The sequence below is a fragment of the Ramularia collo-cygni genome (genome assembly GCF_900074925.1).
Source record: "Ramularia collo-cygni strain URUG2 genome assembly, contig: RCC_scaffold11, whole genome shotgun sequence".
NCBI classification, from domain to species: domain Eukaryota; kingdom Fungi; phylum Ascomycota; class Dothideomycetes; order Mycosphaerellales; family Mycosphaerellaceae; genus Ramularia; species Ramularia collo-cygni.
The window spans coordinates 1,136,053-1,158,652 of NW_019716265.1; the positions used below are offsets into that span (position 1 = coordinate 1,136,053).

A 22,600-nucleotide genomic window follows, 5' to 3' on the forward strand; every position below is an offset into this window, starting at 1 on the left:
GCACTGTTACAGGCGATGCTACGGAAAGAACAGGAGTCCGCGTCTTCTGTTAGGATTTTAAAGGTTTGTGGTACCGTCATGGATATGGTATATGGATTGTTGCCCAAGGACAAAGAAGCACAGTTTCGGGAACAACTAAAAGACCTTGTAGAGGAAGCACGGGATGTCTGGCAAGAAGTGTGCCGCTTCACTGAAGCAATTGAACCACGATTTGACTTGTAAGACTATACCGACTAGCCGTGGAACAAGCTGCTGTTTGAAGCGGCTCGACCGGTTATCGTTGATTAGGGACATCATTCACGCTCGGGTCCTAATCAAGCTATATTCGCTGTCTTCCCGCGTCTTTACGCGATTGCGGGAGATATTCGGAGCCCCGAGACCCCTGGGGTGTTGTTTATGTGGTCTCAAGCCCGAGCAGCAAGTGAGGAGATAGGAAAGTTGCATGCAGGTCCTCGAGCGGGAAGAAGCAATTCCGTGCGAATGAGATCGAAATTCCAGAGAGCGTCAAACGGGATTGTATGCTAAAAGCCTGGATCACGTACAATCCTGGATGTCGCTTCTAACAAGTGTTCGTGCAGCGAACAGCCCTACTAGCGAAGAGGTGGATTCACAAGAAGCAAGAATACATCATCGCCCTATAACGATCCTTGATGCTTGTGGATCAAGTAGGTGATAAGGTGGCCATGACTTGTTCAAGCAATTTACTTTAAAATCAACTTTCCCGGACTGGAAAGCCCTGCTGTCGGCTAGCATTACAGGAATCCCACGTTGAGGGATAGACTGGACAGGAGAGAACCACTCACAGTCTGGTGCTGCGCACTTGATGGACGTCGCTGACGTGGAGCTACACCTACTTCGACCAGGTATATCTCTTTCTCGCTGACTCCCTGGTAAAATGGCCAGCAGACCCATGTTGTGTCGCATCGTGTCGCATCGTGTCGCTAAATACAAGCACCCCGCAATAGATATCAGTGTGTGGGCTGTACCCTATCGTGCCATGGATGATGCCAAGATAGACTCCGCACCCCAGAGACAACCGCCTCCATAAATCTGAATCTTTGAGCACGATGCTGCCCTTGCTACGATAAACATCTTCCTTGCTTGCCGAAAGATACCCCTCGTAATTACAGACATGGCAATCTATAGCCCGGTACAAATGATGAGGGATCTTGAACTCAACCTTGAAACGGAGTTCAATCTTGACGGAGAAGCCGCTACATGGGCGACAAATCCAGGCCGCCCTCGATTCTGGGACGAGGAAGACGAACACATCGATCTGCTTTCTAACGATCCTGTCAGGGGGATCGTCCGACAGTCCGCTATGGCCCTTACGGATGATGGAAGATACTTGGCACTTGCCACCAACGCCATCCTGAGGCTGTATGACCTCGAAATGCTAGAGATGTGCGCGGAACTATCTGCTCATGAGTTCAACATCCAGAGGCTTGTCTTCGTTAAACACCGGCTAGCAACAGCGGAGGGGAAGTTTTTATGTCCTGGCCTCAGAAAGTGGCATCCAGAACGATGAGAAACTTTCCTTGTGGGCTTTCGATCAATATGGTCAGATTGCCTCTAGCAGGACGTCTTGCTTCCCTCGCTCTGTTGACGGCAAGCTGCCGCCGTTCAGTTCTCCTGTGGGGTGCTATCGTAACAACAAAGTGTTATACATGGCCCATCCAGAAACAACCCAGAGGAGCATGCGTCCGCCTGATCAGCTCCCGCAGCTGGTTGTTATGAACATAACTACAGGCATGGAATTCTGCCGTATGAGGGGACATACCGACGCTATCATGTGGGCAGAATGGTCCGTGGACGAAGAGACTATCGCAACAGCTAGTTGGGACCGGACTTACCGCATCTGGAACGCCTTGACAGGCAATTGCAAACATGTCATTGGCCCGACAAATGGGCAGAATTGGTGTGGTGGTTTCTTCGGAGATGGGAAACACGTGTTGTTAACTGGCGCTACGCCTACGAAAGTGAGCACTTATGACATCGGGACCGCCCAACAAAGGCATGTCTTTGTACCCCCGGAGGGAATCAAGTTGGACTGGATGCGTGAGTGCCATTTAAACTGCTAGTACTGTCTAATAAGCAATACTTGGCTAATCCTACGGCTAGGCTGCCTCGCAGTACACCCTGTGAGGGATTTAGTCATTCTCCAGAATGGTCGTGCTCTACTTGCGTGGAATCCCTGTCTCTCAGGCTCGCAGGCTTCTAATGTACAAGTCATTTTCACTCTGAAGCCTGCTGAGAACTTTTTTGTAAATCGACGAGGAGGTGTACAGACGCTGAAATGGGTTGATGGTGGAACAAAGCTTCTCGCTCAAGGAGAAGAACACACAATCTATGTGTGGGATATAGAAAGGCATGTGAAATGGAGATTCCAGAGGCCGAAGGGCAGAGCGATCGAGGATGGAAGCGGGATTGATGTATTATATTATTTCAGGAGAAAGGAAGCAGAGTGGGTCGTTTCAGTAGGGGAGAACAGAGCGAGACTCTGGCGACTATAGAATAGGTTGAAACATCTTGGCGAGCCACGTGGAACCATAGTTGAGCAACGACGTTACCTGCGACAACTCAGCTGGAGCTTCTCTCGGCTAATGAAGGCCGCTGTGGATGGAACTTACAATGACATTTTCTTCGGACAGGCCAGCACAGAGGCTGGATATCAGAAACGCCTACGGGTGGTCGTGCAGAATGAGCTAGAATCATTTGCTGAAGATGTTCGTCTCCAAGGTCGCGCTCAAATCATTATCGAGGACGATACAGAGGACAACAGCGATACTTCCCCGACGCCCCGTATAGGTTTTATCAAGTGGGTTGCAACACCTCCGCGGACCTCCGCACTTTCATCTCAACTACATAGTTACCACTATATCAATTAATTTCATCACTAGCCGATTGTCGTACTGACACCACGCCCTCGCTCCTGGAATATGTTCTATGGACGACATGAAAAAAAGGCTTGCTAGACYGGGATAGACTTTATTAAAGATAGTTGTAAAGTAGCAATAATCAGCCTCGAGGCTATGGAAGCGAKTCGAGCATGTCGAAATTTTGGGAAACACAACTGGAACTCTCGACGTTTATACTACACTAAGCACATCTCCCTTCTTCTAGCGGGCTGGAAATTAGCAGTAATAACGCTAATTGCGGGAGAAGCTTATGGGTTTTACTGGATCTGACAATGCTACCTCTTTGACTAACTACACTTGGATTTGATTTCGGGGCTGAGGGGAGGAGCGATAATGCATTGTACGACTTTTTAGAGACGGGGAATTTGGAGGATGTGCCTCTTTWAGAAGTTAGTAGATCCTTGGGAGTGTCCATCTTGTGAGATATGCATTTCCATAGGCATCGCAAACCGCGATTCGATACCAGCCCAAGTTGTTGAGAATTATAATCCTTCTGCCTCTTTCCGCACTCTTTCATCACCCATGGACTCACTCCAATCATCCTATGGCTCTCGAACACGCTACCTTCACCAATCTTCACTGGATTGAATACCACGCTGCTACCCCCTTTCTAGCGACGCCGCATCTGGACTATGTCCTACCATGGTATTAAGCAGACTGATTCCTCCTAGCCGGAAACCTCTATTGACTTTCCCATCATTCTCCCCTTTAATCAAACCTCTTATGTCACTCGTGGTATTACGGTGAAACTAACAAGGTCGACATATGCCCTCTATAACTATCATCGAGGTGCAAAGATCGCAATCTCGGCGATTGGAGAGCCAGGAGTAGAAAGGAGTGAGAAAATAAAAGGATCGGGATGATCGAACGAGATGCTGCCTATTGTGACGAAGCGGCCAAGATCATGTTTTCAGGGGTTACTACTAGTACGGTCCATGCCAACCTCCCACATCAAAAGGGGAATGATCCTGTGTTATTACGAAGATTCTACCATTGAACTTTGTGAGAATCGTATAGATCGTTGCTATTGGTGATGACGATGATGCCCGCTAGAAACTTGCTACAAAAATTTGGAAATCTCGCTCGTTGGTAAGATTGTAAGAACTAATTCCGGAAGCGTAAAGTGGCCTTTGTGGAGCTTAATTGCGTGGTTTCGTGTTGGACCCGTGGGAAGAGAGACTTTGTATCGAAACTCGCGTGGGATGAGGTAGAATCCACGGGGCCGCACCAGGAGATTGCCTAGTTCAATTTCTACACTTTCCACAAGATTGTCTCGGACACTTCAGGGACGGTCCTTGGGACTGCACCATACAATGACTCTCTCAAGAAACGGAGAAGATTCGCAGCTTCAGCGCTGGAGAAGCCTAATACTCAGACACTCTTTCCACAACTGATTATGGAAACAAGACTCTCCATCGAAGAGTTCTGGGGAGAAGGGTAGCATCCAGGTCGATGCCAGGAAAGCAACACAGCAGCATTACAAAGTGACAGAGCCACTATGTGGTGCTGATAATCACGAGAGCTGTGAATATGCCGCCGGAATTGTCAAAGAAATCCTTCGCCACTACATCATGGCATGGTTGGATCTTCTTCGCCGAACTGTCAAGGATTTCGTTTACGAGGGCAAGTTAGTTCCTGCGGGTAGCATCAGTTTCCTGACCGTGTGGGCTTGTAACCATGGTATGTCGAGATCCAACCTGCACCTCACTCATGTACCTCACGCCGTACTGATTATCCTCCAGATCCCCAAGCATGGCATGACCCCCAAAGAATTCCGTCCTGAGCGATGGCTTGAAGAAGACTCCGATCTTTAGCATTTTCTCGCTGGATTCAGGATCTTGCATATGCATCAGTAACATGCTAGCATACCAGGAGCTGTACCTGATCTTCCCGAGGCTCTTAGATAGCTTCGAAATGATCGCTGATGGGAAGCTTAATGCCGATCCACTGACCGGGCAGGAAGACCCTGTAGCGTTGACGACTCAACCAAAAGCTTCCAAAGTGAGGTTTCTGGCATTGGACAGCGTGGCTCTGGAGAGTGCTCTCGAGTTGGTCCATGACTTGAGCTGGTTGAATGCATGTATGTGAATATGGCCAGCAATCTCTGCAGATGGACGTGACATAATGATAGTTTTATGTTGATGTAATTATAGCAAGGAATAAATTTTGCCCGGAAGCCCTCAAATCGTAGGCATCTTTGAATGAGAAAGTCTCAGGGTTGGTACAGTGCTAGATTAAAGAACCTCTCGGCAAAGACCAATACTGACTTGAAGAAAGTAAAAAAGATTATGATAGTGATGAGCCGAAAGAGATTGACGGAAATGACGAGCCAAATGTGAGATTCTGCAGAGTCGGGGCAGTTTCCTCGGTGCTAAGCTGCTTCTTAGGTCTCTACCCATCAAAGTGATAGGATACTAACATTGTTCTGTGATCCTGGTCTTTGCGATATCATTCGTGCCATAGAGACTGCTACTGTGCGATAGGAAGGAATTATTCACCACTGTTCTTGACAGAGGCTTCAAAGCCTGCTTGAGTGCTGCACGGCGGCTTGTTTCAGACCGTATAGCCAGACTCGAGTTATGAATATTGGATATCATGTTGACTAGATGTTCTTTGAGGATGGTCATCTGCATTATATCGTTTGGACCAAGCCCTATACGGACGACTGGTATCTCGAATTGAACCATGGCAGTGGTATTTAGTGTCTTTTCCACAGGCATGACAGTAGTTCATGGTGTCATCGTGAAACATAGCCATATATCTCAACGGAGCTGCCATTATTAGAGGTAGCCCTTAAGTCCTGGGTGGATTCAAAATCGGCCAAGCCGGATTTACTTTCGGCCGAGCAACCGAGGTGAATGGAAGCAAGGTCCACCAACTGCAACATTTCGCTCAAGGACGAACATCTTCATTCGACGATAACGCGCACGCCCTCTTTACCAATGTCTGGCTTAGGCGCAAAACGATCCCTGGTAAAGGCAAGCTGCGACTTGTCCGTGTCGTGCAGGCGCATTTTCAGCGCAAGTGGAGAGCGGAAGAAACTAGCCACGGCGATGTACATCTCAGCATATGCGAGTTGCATACCTGTGCAGCTACGAGATCCTTTGCCTTGAGTGAGGACGAAAGTGTAAGCTTCCTGATCGGTAGGGATAGTTCGTCGGACAGAACTTACCAAAAGAAACCATGTAGCGGCTGAGCTGCTTGCCATCTGGGGCTTTCGGGTTGTTTAGCCATCTATCGGGACTGTCGGAAGATGCAATTAGCTTCTATAGAACTGTCAAAATATATCAAAATACTGACATGAAAGAGTGCGAGTCCGGAAAGATGGTCTCGTCGTGAGACATGTCGTAGTTATCCCTTCGCCAAGATTAGCGCTCCATTCATCGTGCGGTAGTGTTGAAGATGCAACTTACATGGATATCATAGTATCCTTTGGTATGACATATTTGCCGTATTCCTATGAAAAGGTGAGTTCCATCATTCCATCATTTCTAGAGCTGACGTTCGGAATCTACTCACAAGTGTGCCCTGCGGCCATGCTCGTTGAATTCGGTGTGATGCACCATAGGCAAATCTCAACGCTTCTTCGATACAAGCAGATWGATATGGTAACCGTGTTAAAGAGTCCCAATCAGGCATGTTGTGTGGATCCGGTATTGCTTCTGTCAGTTCTTCGACTAAGCGGAGTAGGATCTTTCGATCAGCGATGGTATGAAAGCATGCCAGAGTCAAAGCTCTCGCCATAGTTTCAGTCCCGGCACTAATCAAGCTGATTGATTCCTGCTGCAGTCGTTCTAGTGTAAGTTCTTGTGCGGGTAAGTTTTGGTCTAGGAGCGAGCTGAAAACGGTGTTGCCTGTTTTTTCACCCTTTTTCTGTGCTTCGAGAACGTGTGAGATCTGGTTCGCAAGATCCTACGAGTGGGTGTTAGCGACGTATCATGATAAGTATTTTTTGGTCAACATTACCTGCTTGAAGTCCAACACGGAGCCCATGTTCGCATCCATAGCTTTCACTAACCAATCTGGCAAGCCCATAGCCAGCTTGGCTACGATGGGCATGTGCATTAACCAATGAACCGGTTCAACAAGAGCTTCCACTGCTTCCGGTAGACGCGATTCAAAGTCGGCACTCTCGATAAAGTTGTATTGTTGATCGGGTTCAAAGGCAAATCCTACAACGGAGTCGGCTGTGAAGCATCCCCACATCTTGTTCAGGTTCAGCACCCGCCCGGTCCCCTGATACTCTTCAAGCAAGCGGCTCAGGATTCTGTCCAACTTCCTTTGGAGCTCAGGGCCTGTGAATCAGTCAGCAAGCTTGTACGTGATCAAAAAGGGGGTCTCCCTGTACCATATTCGGCGACTTTTCGTTTCGAGAAGAAGGGATTTAGGGCTCCACGTCGGAGACGATGCATATGATGCTCGGMAGATCCGAAAGCAGCTAATTGAACCCCGAAAGTCTCGCCCAAGGCTTTTGGTCTGCGTACAGGCCTTGAAGGTGAGTAGAGTGTTTCRTGATAGGTTGCATCTCGAATATGGAGCTCGTCAGGGTTGATTCGGATGATCGGGCCATATTGATCATGCCATTTCTGATACACGAATGGAAATTGACCGCCTTCGCCTTTGAATAAATCGTAGTATGTTTGAACGAGATATGTCGCAGCCGTAAGCTTTGGCCCCGGGAATTTGGCGAGTGGGTGAAAGGTAAGTCTGTAGATTACCACAGCAAGTTTGTAGAGTACCAGGACAATAATGCTGGCTGTAGCGGTGAGCCCTAGCAAAGTGAAGTTCTGCATCATAATCCGAGGAGGGTRGGAATGTGTCGAAAAACCAACGAATCTCTCGGGGATTGAACTATATTTCCGTTGCGGATGCACGGCATGGCGTAGTAGTTCATATCCACGGTGACGTGGGTGAATGACACCGTGGTTGACCAACCCATGTCTTGAACCCATGCAGTTTGAAATCCGCCGAATGCTAGGCACCATGGTAGGATCTTAGCAATTCTCTTCGACGTCGAATCGAGATGTAAACCATCCATCGTCGATGTGACGTAGTATTGTGTGTAATTCCCATTCCGCCGCTAGAGGAGCTATTGAAACGAAGTCACAGGACAAAGCGCCTCGAAGGTTTGCCTGCTCGCCATCGAGACGTGTCAATCCAAAGGTCTCTCTGTCATCGCTGTACCCAAACTATTGAACCAGATCATGTCAATTCGGATTCTATGTCTTCATGGAATGGGCACTAATGCCGATATATTCAACCAACAAACAGGTCAGTGATACTACTGCATACTCGCAAGACTCCACCAGCTAATATTGAAGTCAGCCAGCTTGAGAAAAGCGTTACCTGCGGAATATGAACTCGTTTTTCTAGATGGACTTCTGTCGTGCGAGGCAGCCCCTGGAGCAGCGRCACTCTTCTCAGGTCCCTACCGCTGCTGGTACGATACACCAACGACAGAGAAAGTCGCACAAGCACACCGTACAGTACTCGATTTTGTCCAGACAAATGGCCCTTTCCACGGCGTCATGGGCTTCAGTCAAGGCTCCGCCGTAGCGGCTTCCATCTTGTTACATCATGAAGTGGACGGAATTCCCCCTCCGTTTGGATTTGCCATTTTCATCTGCTCGCCACTTCCATTCTCACACAGTCTGGCGAATGGCCTCGACACGAGGGAAGCCTTTGGAGCTCCACGCATCACATGGCCTGTTCGACCAGGATGTCCCGATACTGTGCCATCTTTTCTTATGCCCGATCCTCGCTATTTACGAGGCGAGCATAACTTGCATCAGACGGATGATGCCGAACGCTTCTATCAGATGTTCTACAGCACGGCCGACTCTGTCAGAATCTCCATCAAAACAGGCCATGTAATCGGATCAAAGGATGAATGGCGAAGACACTCCGAAGGTTTGGTCGAGTTGTGCAAGAAGCAGTCGAAGACGGTGTTGTACCACCCGAGCGGGCATGAGATTCCTGAGAGCTTTTCAGAGGAGCTGTGTGATTTGATCGAGACTTTGGCTATAGAAAGCCAGTGTTAGGGCGCAGTGCACAAAGACAGGCAATCAGAGTCGACCATAAACGTCCACTCAAGCTACCCGAGACCGATCCAAAATTTAGTGTGTAGATCCGGCAGTTTAGAGCTCGAGAGTCGGATGAAAAAAAATGGCAGGAGAATCTTCGATATCGTACTTCTAGCCCTCGCTAACGGCAGGGGTAGAAAGCGGAGGATCTCGTGCCCGTATCCGCAGCTAGAAGTAGTAGAGGTGTAATACAGAGCGTCATTGTGAATTTGAGCAACATCCATCCTCTCCTTGGATTTCGAAAGGCTGGAGAGCCGGCCGCAAAGCCCAGAAGCCACCTGTAATAGACGATCCGGATAATGTTCATACTGGATTGGATGATGAATCTGGTATCACAAGACGCCATGAACAGTCAATTGGGAAAGTCCGAGCTTTGGTATGGTTGCACATGTTTAGGTCGGTCTTCAGGCCTGATGACTCGCGTCATGAAATCGGTTTGGTCGACAACTTTTCCATGATTGTTCTGCGCTAATCTTATTCTAATTCTGATTTGATCTATATTTCGCCAATTTGTTACCTCTGGTATCGACGAGACAGTTCTACTCCACGCCGAGGGATTCTTTGAGCCACTGAACTTGCATCCCCATCAAGATCGGAAAGTCTTCGCCGCTCAGTACGTTCAAGTGACCCTTTCCAGGCGCCACATGCTTCTGCTTTGGCTCCGGGAAAGTCTCAAACAGTGCAAGCTGTCCCTCAGGCGGTGAAATGGTATCCAGCTCCGGTATTATGACCATGGTAGATGTGCAAGGATTGTGTAAATGCTTCATAACAGCATGAGGTTTCCACACAACCAGCTTGTAGTAGGTTTGGAGGGTAGTTCTGTTCTCGTAGTTGGGGGCTCCCCGTGACTTTGCGTTCAACATGTAGTCCAGCTCGTCGGCACTGGTCTGGAAGCCTAACCCCGCTGGATTCTTCCCCTCGTTTGTCAAGACTGGCAGAAAAGAAGGCGCATTGCCTCCGACGGTCTGAGAGCTGCGATCTTGCATACTCTTGGCAAGAACTTGGGGGAGCTTTTGTGGAGTGTATTCGAAACCCAGTAGCGGGCAAATAGCAACACAACACTTTGCTCGATTGTCGAGAGCCGCAGCGCACAGTGCCACTGTAGCAGAGAATGACATGCCCCAGAAAGCCATCTTGGACGAGTCGACCGACGGCTGAGCTGCGAGGAACGACAGGGCGTCTGAGTAGTCAGACATCTGTTTGATTGGGTCAATGTCGTTTCGTGGCAGTCCTTCACTTTCGCCTAGTGTGCGGGGATCGTAGATCAAAGCATTGAATCCGGAATTGTGGAAGAACTCTGCCACATCGGGCACGAACATCTCTTTGACACAATTGAACTATGGGGAGAGTGTTAGCAAGATTGCCTCCGCCCTTCAAGACTACAATCCATCTTACTCCGGGAGTGATGACCACGGCTGGTGCGCGAGAGGAAGTTGCGTATAGTCGGCCACGAAGTGTGAGGCCATCGACCGTTTTGAATTCGACATCTTGTTTCGTCKACATTTTGCTTTGGACGGTGATTAGGAGAATCAGAACGTATGTCTTTTCAATGTTCTCCAATCCTGCCTACCATGGGACATAGCCCTTTTTGAGACTTCAAGATCGTACAATACCCTGCTGTGGACATCCAGTGGATTTGGCCTACAAGACGCTAGAACGCCACGCATCGATAAGTTCCATTTCTTTTCAATCTCTTTCCACTCGACTGCTCGATCTCTCGTACTTCGTGTCATTAGGTACAGTCCGGACATTGTAAACTGCGGACCAGGATTGCTGTCAACGCGCCAGCGCTAGGATGCTTGAGAGATCCCTGTGGGTATGAACGACCTCCGGTGCAAAGACCCGCTGGACCAAAATCATGGTCAAAACATTGAGTTTGCTCCTTCATCTCGCCCTGAGAATCAACGACTATAGCGAAGATACATCGTCGTTGGATGCATCTTGCGGCGACAAATTTGGAGAGTGGCCTAGCGATGGACATGTGTACAGCGTCTTGTCGCATCATCGGAGTGGTAAAACGCTATAATCCTAGCAGCCTCGAACAGGGTATGTCGCCAATAGCAATACTCGGAAGCAGTAGGAACCAGGTTTATTAGCTGCCGTCTTCTAGCATTTTACCACTCCGGTGCGACAAGACGCTGTATCAAGAGTCCTCTTGTGCCGGCCCGGCCGGTACGGATCGGTCCTGGATGGAGTTGGACCAATCACAAATCGTAGGTAGGGCGAGGTCTTCTGGAATTCAATTGTCCGACAAGATGTTCAATGGGCCGGCGAGCCCTCTGTTATCAATGGAATTGTCCGACAAGGTCTCCTGATCAATGCGCATCCCCAGGGATCTGGGATCAACGATGATAGCCTCATGCAGCCTGGTGGCTTGGCAAGCGCCAACATCACGTTCCACAGCGTCTTCGTGGATGATGTGCAAATGCATACGAGTGTCAAGCTCCCTCGCTTCCACGGGTTCCACATAGTTCCAAGGCAATTATTGGCGAGCTCCATCAAGAGTAGAATGGTAGCCAACGGTCGCTACCGTTTGCAGGCATGAAGACAGTGTATCAGGTCATAGGGGGTATTTTGYCGGGTGCATAGGGTACGTACTGCATTGCCACATTAGGGCTTTCTACATTAGGGCTACACACAAACTTCACCATTCCTGATTTGGGCTAGAATTGATGATTGAATTGATGATTATTTGATTGAAGATCCAGCGCTGACGTACGTGAGATGTTTAGAAATTGGTAGATCTGTTTAGCCGCACTCTTCTTACAACGACAACCTCGTGGTTGAATGATGGTCTAATAGCGTCTGACGWGCTGCGACTAAAATTCTGGGGACAGCATAGTGTGATACGTCTAACTGTTGTCAACCAATTTTTATGGGACTAAGTGGTCTGTGTTTTGCTATAGCCGCCACACTAGATCTACAGCAAGCGAGAGCCGAAGTTTACGACGGGAGGAGTTCATTAAGGTGACAAACCGGGGCGAGCAACGAAGGTTGTGAATACCAAAGCCCGAGTCGAGGGGGAGAGCGGTGTGCATGCGACAATTGAGCGTATAAGGCATCTCGCTTCCACTGAAAATCCTATGACTCCTTTTCCACAGAACAATGTGGGACTAGTTTCATTCGCGAAAGAACCGTTGAACACGATGAATGGAGTCCCGAAAGCCGATCGCGAGGTAGCTGGCGTCTACTTGGCTTGTCTGCCATCTAGACGTTTCGGGTTATAACGACCGCTGCGTGAGGTGCGTAGCGAGACGCTTTATCATCCGGATCTGACATTGGATCTGCTGTGATGTCAGTTGTCAGACAATCTGAAGTCTGTGGCTAGACATATCTGGCGAATCGAGTAAGTATCACCGACTCGATGGGCACCTCACTGGCATTGCTAAATGGTCAATTCTAGTACCGAGCACGTGGCCTTCATTGCGTCGCTTTGCAATGCTTATCGAAGCTAGACTGGGCGCCAAAATCCGACCACAACATGGGTCGGACTTCAATCCAATAGCATTGACGCCGTCACTCGATTCCTAGCCAACTAACTGCCGTGATCCCACCCCAGCCCCCCTAATCAAGCGCCTTTCCTAGAGCTTACCTTCTGCATCAATCTGCACGCCTACTGCATGATCTCCGTATCGTGTCTCTGCACTAGTCCAAGGCCGACTACAACTCGCCGATTCGGTGACTACTACCAGCTTTCACGCTATGAAACAGTCTTGGAAGTGACGAGGCCTAGTGCCTCAACCAGATCGAGATGCAGCATATTGAAATCGTGATCTGCTACTGCACAGTGGACACCAGAACTCGTCATTCAGATCTACTATCCTCCGCTCAACTGGACCAGAACGGCGCATTGGAAGCAGTATTGGCATTGCGGCTCCGAACTGAGAGTATATACTGCCTCGCTCCTCTCGCCGAAGGAAAAAGCAAGAAACTCACTTTTGTAAACACAACAAACCCCATCGACCCTCTTTAACCCAAGCAAGAAACTTTCTATCGCCTATATTGCATCTTCTGACGACTCTCACTGAATTGAAAAATCCACGAATATGACCGACAACTACCTACAGGACCCCATTGCGGTGGTGGGCATGGCATGTCGCCTTCCCGGCAACAGTAACTCTCCACACGCTCTTTGGAAACTCCTTGAAGAAGGAAGATGTGCAGAGAATGAGCCACCATTATCACGATTCGACTTCAAGACCCACTATGATGGCTCCCTAAAGCCAAAGACCATGCGATCACCAGGTGAGGACTCTTCCCTGAATCTCTATTAGAGGATGATATAGCATACGGGCGTAACGCTGATAAATATACAGGAGGAATGTTTTTGGAAAACGTGGATCCCAAAGATTTCGATGCAGCATTTTTCTCGGTCTCTCCCGCCGATGCCGCTGCAATGGACCCTCAACAACGCCAGCTACTGGAGGTAGTATACGAGTGTCTTGAAAATGCAGGAATTCCTCTGGAAGCTCTAGACGGTGCTCCAGTCGGTTGTTTCGTTGGATCATATGCTGTCGGTACGTGAAATTTCGCATACTGTCACTGTCGACGGTACTGACGGTTACAGATTATGCCGACATACAGTCAAGAGATCCAGAAGACCGTGTCTCTGGTGTCACAATTGGTGTTGGCAGAGCACTTCTGAGCAACCGACTGAGTCACTTTTTCAACATTAAGGTTAGTGATCCAACGTATCGACTCGAGAGGGCTGGATGCTAACCAGTACACAGGGACCATCGATGACAATAGACACCGGTAGGTCGAATTGACAGCAGCATGAATATGTACGAGATCACTAATTGATACCGTCGTGAAGCCTGCTCTGGCAGTCTGGTCTCATTGGATGTTGCCTGCCGCTATCTCCAATCTCGAGAAATCAACGGTGCCATCGTTGCAGGAGCAAACATATACCTCAGCCCTGAGCACGTTATGGACAGTGAGTGACCTGGTGAGAAGCAATGCTTCCAGATCAGTCTGCTAATACGATATAGCTGGTGCTATGAAGGGTGCTAGTTCATTGTCTGGCTTGTGCCATACCTGGGACGCCAAAGCGGACGGATATATCAAAGGTGAAGGAATTAACTCGGTAATGTTGAAACGATTGGACGATGCGATTAGAGATGGAGATCCTATAAGAGCTGTCATTCGTGGAACTGCAACTAACAGTGATGGCCGGACSCCAGGAATCGCAAGTAAGTACTGACAAGCGCTTGATTGAAACGGGTCATTAACATCTTTTCCAGGCCCCAGCAGCGAAGCTCAGGCAGAGGCGATCCGAGCAGCATACCGCCATGCCGGAATAACGAATCTTGAGGACACCACATATCTCGAATGCCATGGAACGGGAACGCAGGCTGGTGATCCAACCGAGCTCAAAGGCGCCGCCTCTGTTTTCGGCGCCAGTCCTCGCAAGACACCCCTGCGGGTGGGATCGGTGAGTTTTGTGCTACTGACTCTACTTGGCTAAAGTACTGATGGAAACTCCAGATCAAAAGTAACATTGGTCATTCCGAACCAGCTGCTGGAATCTCAGGTCTCCTCAAGGCTGTCCTCACACTTGAACACAAAATAATCCCCGGAAATCCTACTTTCGTCACACCTAGCCCGAAGAGTATGAAAGAACGTACTCTAAAGATTCATGGCGGTACTAATGTTTGAGCAGTTGATTTCGAGGCCTTGCAAGTAAAAGCCAGCAGATACTCCACGCCTTGGCCTGTTGTCCCAATCAAGAGAGCCAGTGTCAATTCTTTTGGCTACGGCGGGTCCAACGTACGTAATGAGCTGATTCTTTGCAATGCTTCCGAGCACAGGAGCTGACAAGCGTGATTGCTTTCTACAGGTACACGTCGTGGTTGATGCTTTCGATCGCCCAACGCACAAATCTTCTTACCGCAACAGCGAAGACTTCGACGACTTCTTCGAAGATGCCGCCCCCAAGGGATCTGAGCGTCCCTTTACGCTCGTATTCTCAGCCAACGACGAGGCTTCGCTCCGCGCGAGTGTGTCAGGGTTGTCGGGTCACCTCATGAACCCAGAGGTCTCAGTACAATTGACAGATCTGGCATACACGTTGTCAGAGCGAAGAAGTCGCCTATTCAACCGTGGCTTCTTGGTGACAAAGACACTCGGCGAAGGATTGGAAACTGGCAACCTAGTTGCGGGTAAGCCAGGAAACGAGCCTCCCAGAGTAAGTTGGATTGTTCGATCATCTGTTGGGATATATGCTAAACAACATTCTAGATCGGCTTCGTTTTCACCGGTCAAGGTAAGAATGAGAGTCACTTTTGGCTGAGACAGTACTAATCCATTCAGGTGCTCAATGGTCACAGATGGGAAAACAGCTGTTGCAAACATTCCCGGAGGCCCGCGAGGTAGTCCAGCGCCTGGACAGGGTGCTCCAAAGCACCCCGAACCCACCATCCTGGTCGCTGCTTGGTAAATGCTGATACACTATGCTACGAAATACTTGTGGTACTAATCCGAATTCCAGGTGAACTTACCGAAGCTCGCAGCCCTCAATTGCTCCGCAAACCAGAGTTCTCTCAGCCACTGGTGACTGCTCTGCAACTCGCCGTTGTTCAGGTCTTGAGAAACTGGGGTGTATCGCCTCAGGCAGTCGTTGGTCACTCTTCTGGAGAGATTGCCGCAGCCTATGTTGCCGGATACTTGAGCGAAGCAGATGCTATCAAGACTGCTTACTACCGCGGACAAGCAGCGCTCAAGGATGATACTGATAATGCCGATGTTGGCATGCTGGCAGCTGGAATTGGATCTGACGTTGCGGCAAAGTATCTCGAGTCTTACAACGGCGACGTTCAAATCGCTTGCTACAACAGTCCGGAAAGTGTCACCATGTCTGGCAAGATATCGGCTCTCGAAAAAGTGAAGGATGCCCTCGTCGAGGACGGCCACTTTGCTAGGATGCTTCAAGTAAACCTCGTAAGTCAACCTGCACTACCCAATGAGGAGTGATTTGCTGATCTTGAAAAGGCATACCATTCGACCTTCATGAACAAGATTGGAGACGTGTACGAGACCATGCTCGACCAGAACCTCGACGGAGCCTCTGATCCTGCAGCCAAAGACATCACCTGGTACTCTTCGGTCGTGGGCAAGAAGTATGAACAAGCCAAAGCAGGCGCGCAATACTGGAAGACCAACATGGTTTCTCCCGTCCGCTTCCACCCAGCTCTCCATGAGATGATCTCTGGTAAAACCGGATGCAACTATCTCATCGAAATCGGACCAAGTGGAGCCCTAGCGGGCCCCATCGCACAGATCAAGAAAAGCATCGCAGACGGAGGCGCCAAGGTAGAATACTCCGCAGCCCTGACCCGCGGTCAAGATGCCATCAATGCAATCTTCGAGGTTGCAGGTCGCCTCTTTGTCGCGGKAGCGCCTATCAATCTTGCCAAGGTCAACAGTCCTACCGACAGCTCAACACCGCCAGCAACCATCGTGGACCTTCCTAATTACGCTTGGAACCACTCAACCAAGTACTGGTATGAAAGCGACGCCAGTCGTGATTGGAGATATCGGATGTTCCCTCGCCATGACTTGCTTGGGAGCAAGATCCTGGGTGCCTCATACCATTCGCCCAGCTGGAGGAACATGTTGGCGGTGGACGATCTACCATGGCTCCGTGACCACAAGGTAAGTCAACGGCATGTGAGGTTGATTGTCTTCTTTTACTAATATGCACACTAGATGGGTCCCGATATCGTGTTCCCCGCCGCTGGTTACATCGCCATGGCCATTGAAGGTGTGCGACAGATAACAGAGGCACAGGCGGCTGAACAGCAAGCTCCGAAGCCACAAAGCCCTCGTTACCGTCTTCGAGACAGCACATTCCCCCGTGCCTTGGTGCTCGAGGAGGGTAAGGCTTCAACCATCATGACAAGCATGACAAAAGTACCCGGTACTGGCAACCCTTGGTATGAATTCAAGGTTCTCTCCAAGTCGGGAGAAGTTTGGAGCGAGCACTGTCGTGGTTTGATTCGCACCGAGCAAATTCCCAATAGCTGTAAGTACCGGGTGAACAATCTGAGGTTCTATTGCTGACTTTACTTAGCTGCCACCGCCGCGGAACTTGCTCCCCTGAGACACACGTCGCGCGGAGATGTTTGGTACAAGGCTCTCAACGAGGTTGGCTATGGTTTCGGCCGAGCTTTCCAGAAGCATCTTCGAATTGAGTGCACATCTGGTCAACGAAGCAGTCGATCCATCGTCGATCTGAGTGAGCCAGAAAGCGCATACAGGCAATCCCCATACCCGATGCACCCTGCATCAATTGACGGTTGTCTCCAAACTTGTGCTCCGGCTCTTTGGAACGGCAACAGAAGCTCCGTCAATGCAGTCTTGATCCCAGCGATCATCGACGATCTGATTGTGTGCTCCCCTGCAGCAGATGCTTTGACTGGCGAAGCTATATCGATAGCATCCGCGGAGTACGTCGGCCTCGGACGAAAAGATCAGACAAAGAACTACATGGGCCATGCAACTATCTATGAGCCGGATTCAGGAGCCATGTTGTTCCGCGTGAAGGGCCTGCGGTTCCACAAGCTCGACATGGACCAGAGCATCAACCACAAGTACACTCGACTCCAATGGACACCGGATGTCGAGTTCCTGTCTCAGGATATGTTTAGCAAAGTGCTTGACAACAGCTCGGGTCCCAAAGTTGATCAGATCCTTGATCTCCTCGCTCACAAAAGACCTTCATCGAAGATCGCCGAGATCTGTCTTMTACCAGATACGTCCAGCAGTACCTGGTTAGATGGAACTACCGGAGTTCGCCAGTGCTGTCGCAAATTTGTCTTCTTCTCATCCGACGCCAAGGCACTCGTCTCGACCCAGGAGCGATACGCTGGTCAATCCGGGGCGGCCTTTGAATTCTTCAACCCGGCCCAGATTACCACGGACGACAAGGTCTTCGATCTAGTCATACTGCGAGTCGTAAGTTCTTCATAGTCTCGCCATTCCTGTGGTGTCTCACTAATACTTTGCAGAACGGCTTTGAACAGGTCCCCCGAGAGACAGCCGCCGCAATCCAGGCTGCGTTGGCCAGCGGTGGCAAGCTTTTGGTCGTTGAAGAGTCTTCGGCTGATGTTGACCCTTCTTTCTCTGTGGTCCAATCTCTGGAGCAGGCAGGATTCTCGTCCAGCCAAGTTATGGCGATCGACCTTGGAAACTCCACCCAGAAAGCCTATCTTGCTACCTCTGGTGCTGAAGTCGCAACAGATTCTCGGTATGTATCGAATCGTCACAGCCATCTACTAGCCCGCTTGCTGTTCCATGCTGACTTGACCGAAACAGGTACATCGAAATTGGATACTTCCACGAGCCAGGCCCCGAGACCAAGGCCATCGTTGATGGTCTTGAGGCYCACGGTTGGTCGGTGTCCATGTTCTCAYTTGAGAATGGAATCCCAGAGTCCAAGGGACCACTTTTGATCCTCGACGAACTCACCAAGCCAATCATCTCAACGACGTCCAGCGCCCAGTGGGAGACGCTCCAGAAGCTTCTCACTAGTACTCGCCCAAAACTTTGGGTCACAGAAGGTTCCCAGATGGAAGTGACGAAGCCAGAAAACGCGATGATCCACGGTATGTGTCGTACAGTGCGCGCAGAGGACCCATCGGTCGCTATCACTACGCTCGATATGCAAAGTCGGGATGGAAAGCACACGGTATCCACTATCAGCACAATCCTCGACCATGTCCAGCGGAAGGGAGATTCGACCGACCACGAATTTGTCGAACGTGAGGGAATCGTCTACATCAGCAGGGTGTTGCCAAACACGGTTGTCAACCAGATGACACATGAGCGCATCAACGGAAGAGAGCTCGAGGAACTCAAGCTTCACGACCAAACCTCCACGGTGAGGTTGATCTCCGAGCGTATCGGAACACTGGACAGCTTGCAATTCAACGATATTGGCGAGCTTCCACTCGGACCGAACAGAGTGGAGGTACAGCTCGAGGCTGCAGGACTCAACTTCAAAGACTTGGCCATCTCGATGGGTATTGTGCCAGAGAACGAGCACTTGCTTGGTCTTGAGGGTGCTGGAGTCGTGGTTCGTCCTGGAGAGACCAACTACAAAGTCGGCGACCGAGTGATTGTCTTCGAGAAAGGAACCTTCGCTAACCGCATCATTGCGACGACGGAGCGTGTCTATCGCATTCCGGACTGGATGTCATTCGCAGAGGCCGCCACCATTGCAAGTGTTTACTTGTGTGCCATGTACAGCTTGTACGACCTTGGAGGCCTCAAGGCTGGACAGCGTGTCCTGATCCATTCAGCCACTGGCGGTCTTGGAATTGCTTCCATCAGGCTCAGCCAGCACATTGGGGCCGAAGTGTTCGCCACAGCGGGTAGCGAAGAGAAGAGGAAGCTTCTCCGAGAGGAGTTTGGTATTCCGGCATCGAACATCTTCAACTCGCGAACCACTGAATTTGCGGAGCAACTCATGAACGTCACAAACAACGAGGGTGTCGACTGCATCATCAACTCGCTCACTGGAGAGCTTCTTGATGAGTCCTGGAGGTGTATCCGTGAAGGCGGTACATTTGTGGAACTCGGAAAGAAGGACATGCTGGACAGGAACTTCCTCTCTATGGGAATCTTTGGACGCAACGTCTCTTACCGCTGTCTTGACATGGCACACAAGGAAATCACCGATGAGCTTATTGCCAGGTAAGTCAAAACGATTGCAACTCTGAAGACTGAAACTAACGGTGTGCAATAGTCTGTTCAACCGGTTGATGCCGCTCATGGAGCACAAGATCCTCTTGCCAATCAACCCCATCAAGACATTTGCTTGGGATCAGATCCCAGAGGCATTCCGATACATGAGAGGAGCGAATCACATTGGAAAGATTGTCATCTCCAAGCAGCCGCAAGAGGAAATCGTTGTCAAGGTAAGATTTGTGTCAAATCCAGGTGAACCTCACCGCTAACATTTGCAGGCCCGCCCAATGGCTCGAGAGCTCCGCTTAAACCCCAACAAGTCGTACCTCATTGTAGGCGGCTTGAAGGGACTCTGTGGAAGTCTTGCGATCCAGCTTGCCCGACGAGGAGCGAAGCACATCATGGCCATGGCTCGCAGTGGCTATGCTGACGATGTGTCTCAAGCTACAATCAGGAGTGTAGAGTCTGAAGGTGCAGAGCTACAGCTCATGGTTGGAGATGTTTCTCGACTTCAAGACGTCCAGAACGCCTTCTCCAAGGCTGTTCGTCCGATTGGAGGTGTTATTCAAGGTGCTATGGTCTTGCGGGTGAGTTCACTAACTACTATCTTTTTCCAATGTGACATGAAAAGGCTGACTTTATCTTCCACCACAGGACAAGATATTCACATCCATGACCATCGACGAGTTCCATATCGGTGCGACACCAAAGGTAACAGGAACTTGGAATCTGCACAATGTTGCTCTTGAGCATAACCTGGACTTGGACTTCTTCACCATGCTCTCCAGTATTTCTGGAGTCGTGGGCCAGAGAGGTCAAGCACAATACGCAGCAGCAAACGCCTTCCTGGATGCCTTTGCGTCTTACCGTCGTCAAGCACTCGGCCTGCGTGCAAACTCCGTCGACCTGGGTGCTGTAGAGGATGTTGGATACGTGAGCCGCAACACAGACCTCCTCCAGATCTTCGATCCTACGACCTGGACTCCAATCAACGAGCCTTTGCTGCTCGAGATCACCGAGCAATCGATTCTCCAGCAAATGGACAAGACCTGTMCTGCCGGAGCAGACGAGGCTCAATTGATCACCGGTATTGCCGTACCACTTGGAGGCGACTCGCCTTTGCTCGCCAATGACGCTCGATTTGGCGGTCTGTACTTCGGCAACCAAAGCGACGATTCGTCCGCCGGTGATGGAGTAGACAAGGAACTCGCGACACTGCTCCTCCTTGCTCGCTCACCAGCCACCGAGGCCATCGATAGCCAGATTCTGGATCTGTGCATTGAGGTTGTGAACAGACAATTCCAAAAAATTCTACGCTTGCCGGAGCCTATGGAGCCTGCTAAGCAGTTGAACAGTTATGGTCTGGATTCTCTTGCGGCTGTCGAGCTTCGCAACTGGATTCGGAAGGATTTGTCTGCAGATCTCACCACGTTGGATATCACCAATGCGACATCCCTGATTACATTGTGTGAGAAGGTTGTTTCTAAGATACAGGTAGCATAGTTTGCGGAAGATTTCAGAAATGTGATGTATTTGGGGACGGGAGTTTTGTTGGACGCATTGGATTTTTGATTGATCAAGGAGCAATTTGATAGATCGCATAAATAACATCACGCACATTTTTGCAGAAATTCTCCCTGTACTACTATCTGATATGCTCATGCGAGAACTCTGCAAATGTCTTAATTCTACAGACACGCAGCGAGTTGCCCTTAACCTCCAGAAGACTAAGAAGCCAACCGCAGACTTCTTACTGACTGCAGTGGAGATAAGTGATTCAGTGAGTCGACTGAGATATAACGAACAGTTTCCGCCGGTGAAAGACTACACAATTAACTTGACCTGAGCACCATCCCGTATGCTCATGAGATTCCGATGCTCCTCTGGCATTCTATCCTTCGCATCACAATTTTCGATTTCTCAAGACTGCTGTGCAAGCGCCATTGGCCGCCTGGACAAACTCTTGGGTCACCCAAAAGCGGCAGGTCGCCCCCAGCACAGCGCTACGTAGACGTCAATTTCCCTAGCCAATGCTCTGGATGAAATCGATGTTTGTGCCCGACTCACTACAGAGGATGATGTTAGATGACGCGCATGTGCAGAACAGTCGAGAGACCTTGGGGGACGAAGAGGGGCGGCTCACCGTCGCGAGGGAGTGCTTTATCGACGAGAACGTCTCGTGAAGCATGGTCGATAGTACCATCAAGACGAAGAGTCTCTGTGATGACATTAATGACGTATTAAAGATCCTTTTGGACGTTTGTAGTCGTCGCCATAAAAGAGGAAGGTAAGCGGCAAATCCGAGGCTTGCAGCGATCCGCAAACTTCGACGAGGCATACTGGCACAGAGCGATCATATTATTATTCAGCGATTATATTTTCTGCATTCCCGCTTGGCTGGTCATGTCGGTAGCAATTTCAAAACAAGAAGATATCCTTATAAAGCGATTCGATTTTCTGGATTCCCGCTTCGCTGCTCATATCGCTAACAATTGCAGAACAAGAAGATGGTTAGCTGATTAAAGTTTTAGCCGAGAAGTGAATCTCATGAAATTCCCCATTCCGGTAATTTGTGGCGGACTTGTACCTGGAGAGCTCACAATTCTTATGCACACATCAGCGCCACTTCTCGGGTATTTGGCGCTTTGCAAAATGTACCAATACAATATTGCGAAAGGCTTTCTCTCCACCTGGTCTCCAACGTGCTGATTCTTTATTTCTGATTTCTGTATACTCGCATATTCGACTCTATCTACAGTTCCTTGGATCTAATAGCCTATCGAGATACTGCACTCACAAGGATACCTCAAATGATAAGCTCTGCCCCGTGAATGCAGACTTGGGCAGGTATCGAGGGGAGTTGAGAGACCAAACATAGCTTCCAACCAGAACATCCATGCAGCCTGCAAT

General features: G+C 49.7%; 6 protein-coding genes; 3 read left to right on the forward strand and 3 right to left on the reverse strand.

Annotated features, from left to right (window-relative positions):
- Positions 1-1,667: 1,667 nt before the first annotated feature.
- On the forward strand, positions 1,668-2,513 carry RCC_07515 (uncharacterized protein; the record flags this gene model as incomplete). XM_023772771.1 has 2 exons in its annotated part: positions 1,668-2,058; positions 2,122-2,513. 2 exons carry the CDS (start codon positions 1,668-1,670, stop codon positions 2,511-2,513), a joined length of 783 nt encoding a protein of 260 aa, XP_023628539.1.
- Positions 2,514-5,826: 3,313 nt separating this feature from the next.
- Positions 5,827-7,330, reverse strand: RCC_07516 (related to cytochrome P450; the record flags this gene model as incomplete). XM_023772772.1 has 7 exons in its annotated part: positions 5,827-6,026; positions 6,091-6,161; positions 6,219-6,275; positions 6,332-6,375; positions 6,438-6,830; positions 6,885-7,213; positions 7,267-7,330. The coding sequence occupies 7 exons, from the start codon at positions 7,328-7,330 to the stop codon at positions 5,827-5,829; spliced, it is 1,158 nt and encodes a 385-aa protein (XP_023628540.1).
- Positions 7,331-8,122: 792 nt separating this feature from the next.
- On the forward strand, positions 8,123-8,959 carry RCC_07517 (uncharacterized protein; the record flags this gene model as incomplete). XM_023772773.1 has 2 exons in its annotated part: positions 8,123-8,189; positions 8,244-8,959. The coding sequence occupies 2 exons, from the start codon at positions 8,123-8,125 to the stop codon at positions 8,957-8,959; spliced, it is 783 nt and encodes a 260-aa protein (XP_023628541.1).
- A 581-nt stretch (positions 8,960-9,540) lies between these two features.
- On the reverse strand, positions 9,541-10,504 carry RCC_07518 (related to DltD N-terminal domain protein; the record flags this gene model as incomplete). XM_023772774.1 has 2 exons in its annotated part: positions 9,541-10,338; positions 10,397-10,504. The coding sequence occupies 2 exons, from the start codon at positions 10,502-10,504 to the stop codon at positions 9,541-9,543; spliced, it is 906 nt and encodes a 301-aa protein (XP_023628542.1).
- A 736-nt stretch (positions 10,505-11,240) lies between these two features.
- RCC_07519 (uncharacterized protein) lies at positions 11,241-11,612 on the reverse strand (the record flags this gene model as incomplete). XM_023772775.1 has 2 exons in its annotated part: positions 11,241-11,452; positions 11,600-11,612. The coding sequence occupies 2 exons, from the start codon at positions 11,610-11,612 to the stop codon at positions 11,241-11,243; spliced, it is 225 nt and encodes a 74-aa protein (XP_023628543.1).
- Positions 11,613-13,047: 1,435 nt separating this feature from the next.
- Positions 13,048-21,193, forward strand: RCC_07520 (related to 6-methylsalicylic acid synthase; the record flags this gene model as incomplete). XM_023772776.1 has 21 exons in its annotated part: positions 13,048-13,246; positions 13,318-13,518; positions 13,569-13,678; positions 13,732-13,756; positions 13,818-13,937; positions 13,993-14,193; positions 14,245-14,435; positions 14,489-14,612; positions 14,664-14,770; positions 14,841-15,188; positions 15,242-15,266; positions 15,314-15,436; positions 15,492-15,940; positions 15,992-16,654; positions 16,709-17,024; positions 17,073-17,956; positions 18,010-18,248; positions 18,317-19,696; positions 19,749-19,920; positions 19,969-20,277; positions 20,345-21,193. 21 exons carry the CDS (start codon positions 13,048-13,050, stop codon positions 21,191-21,193), a joined length of 7,035 nt encoding a protein of 2,344 aa, XP_023628544.1.
- Between the last annotated feature and the right edge of the window lie 1,407 nt (positions 21,194-22,600).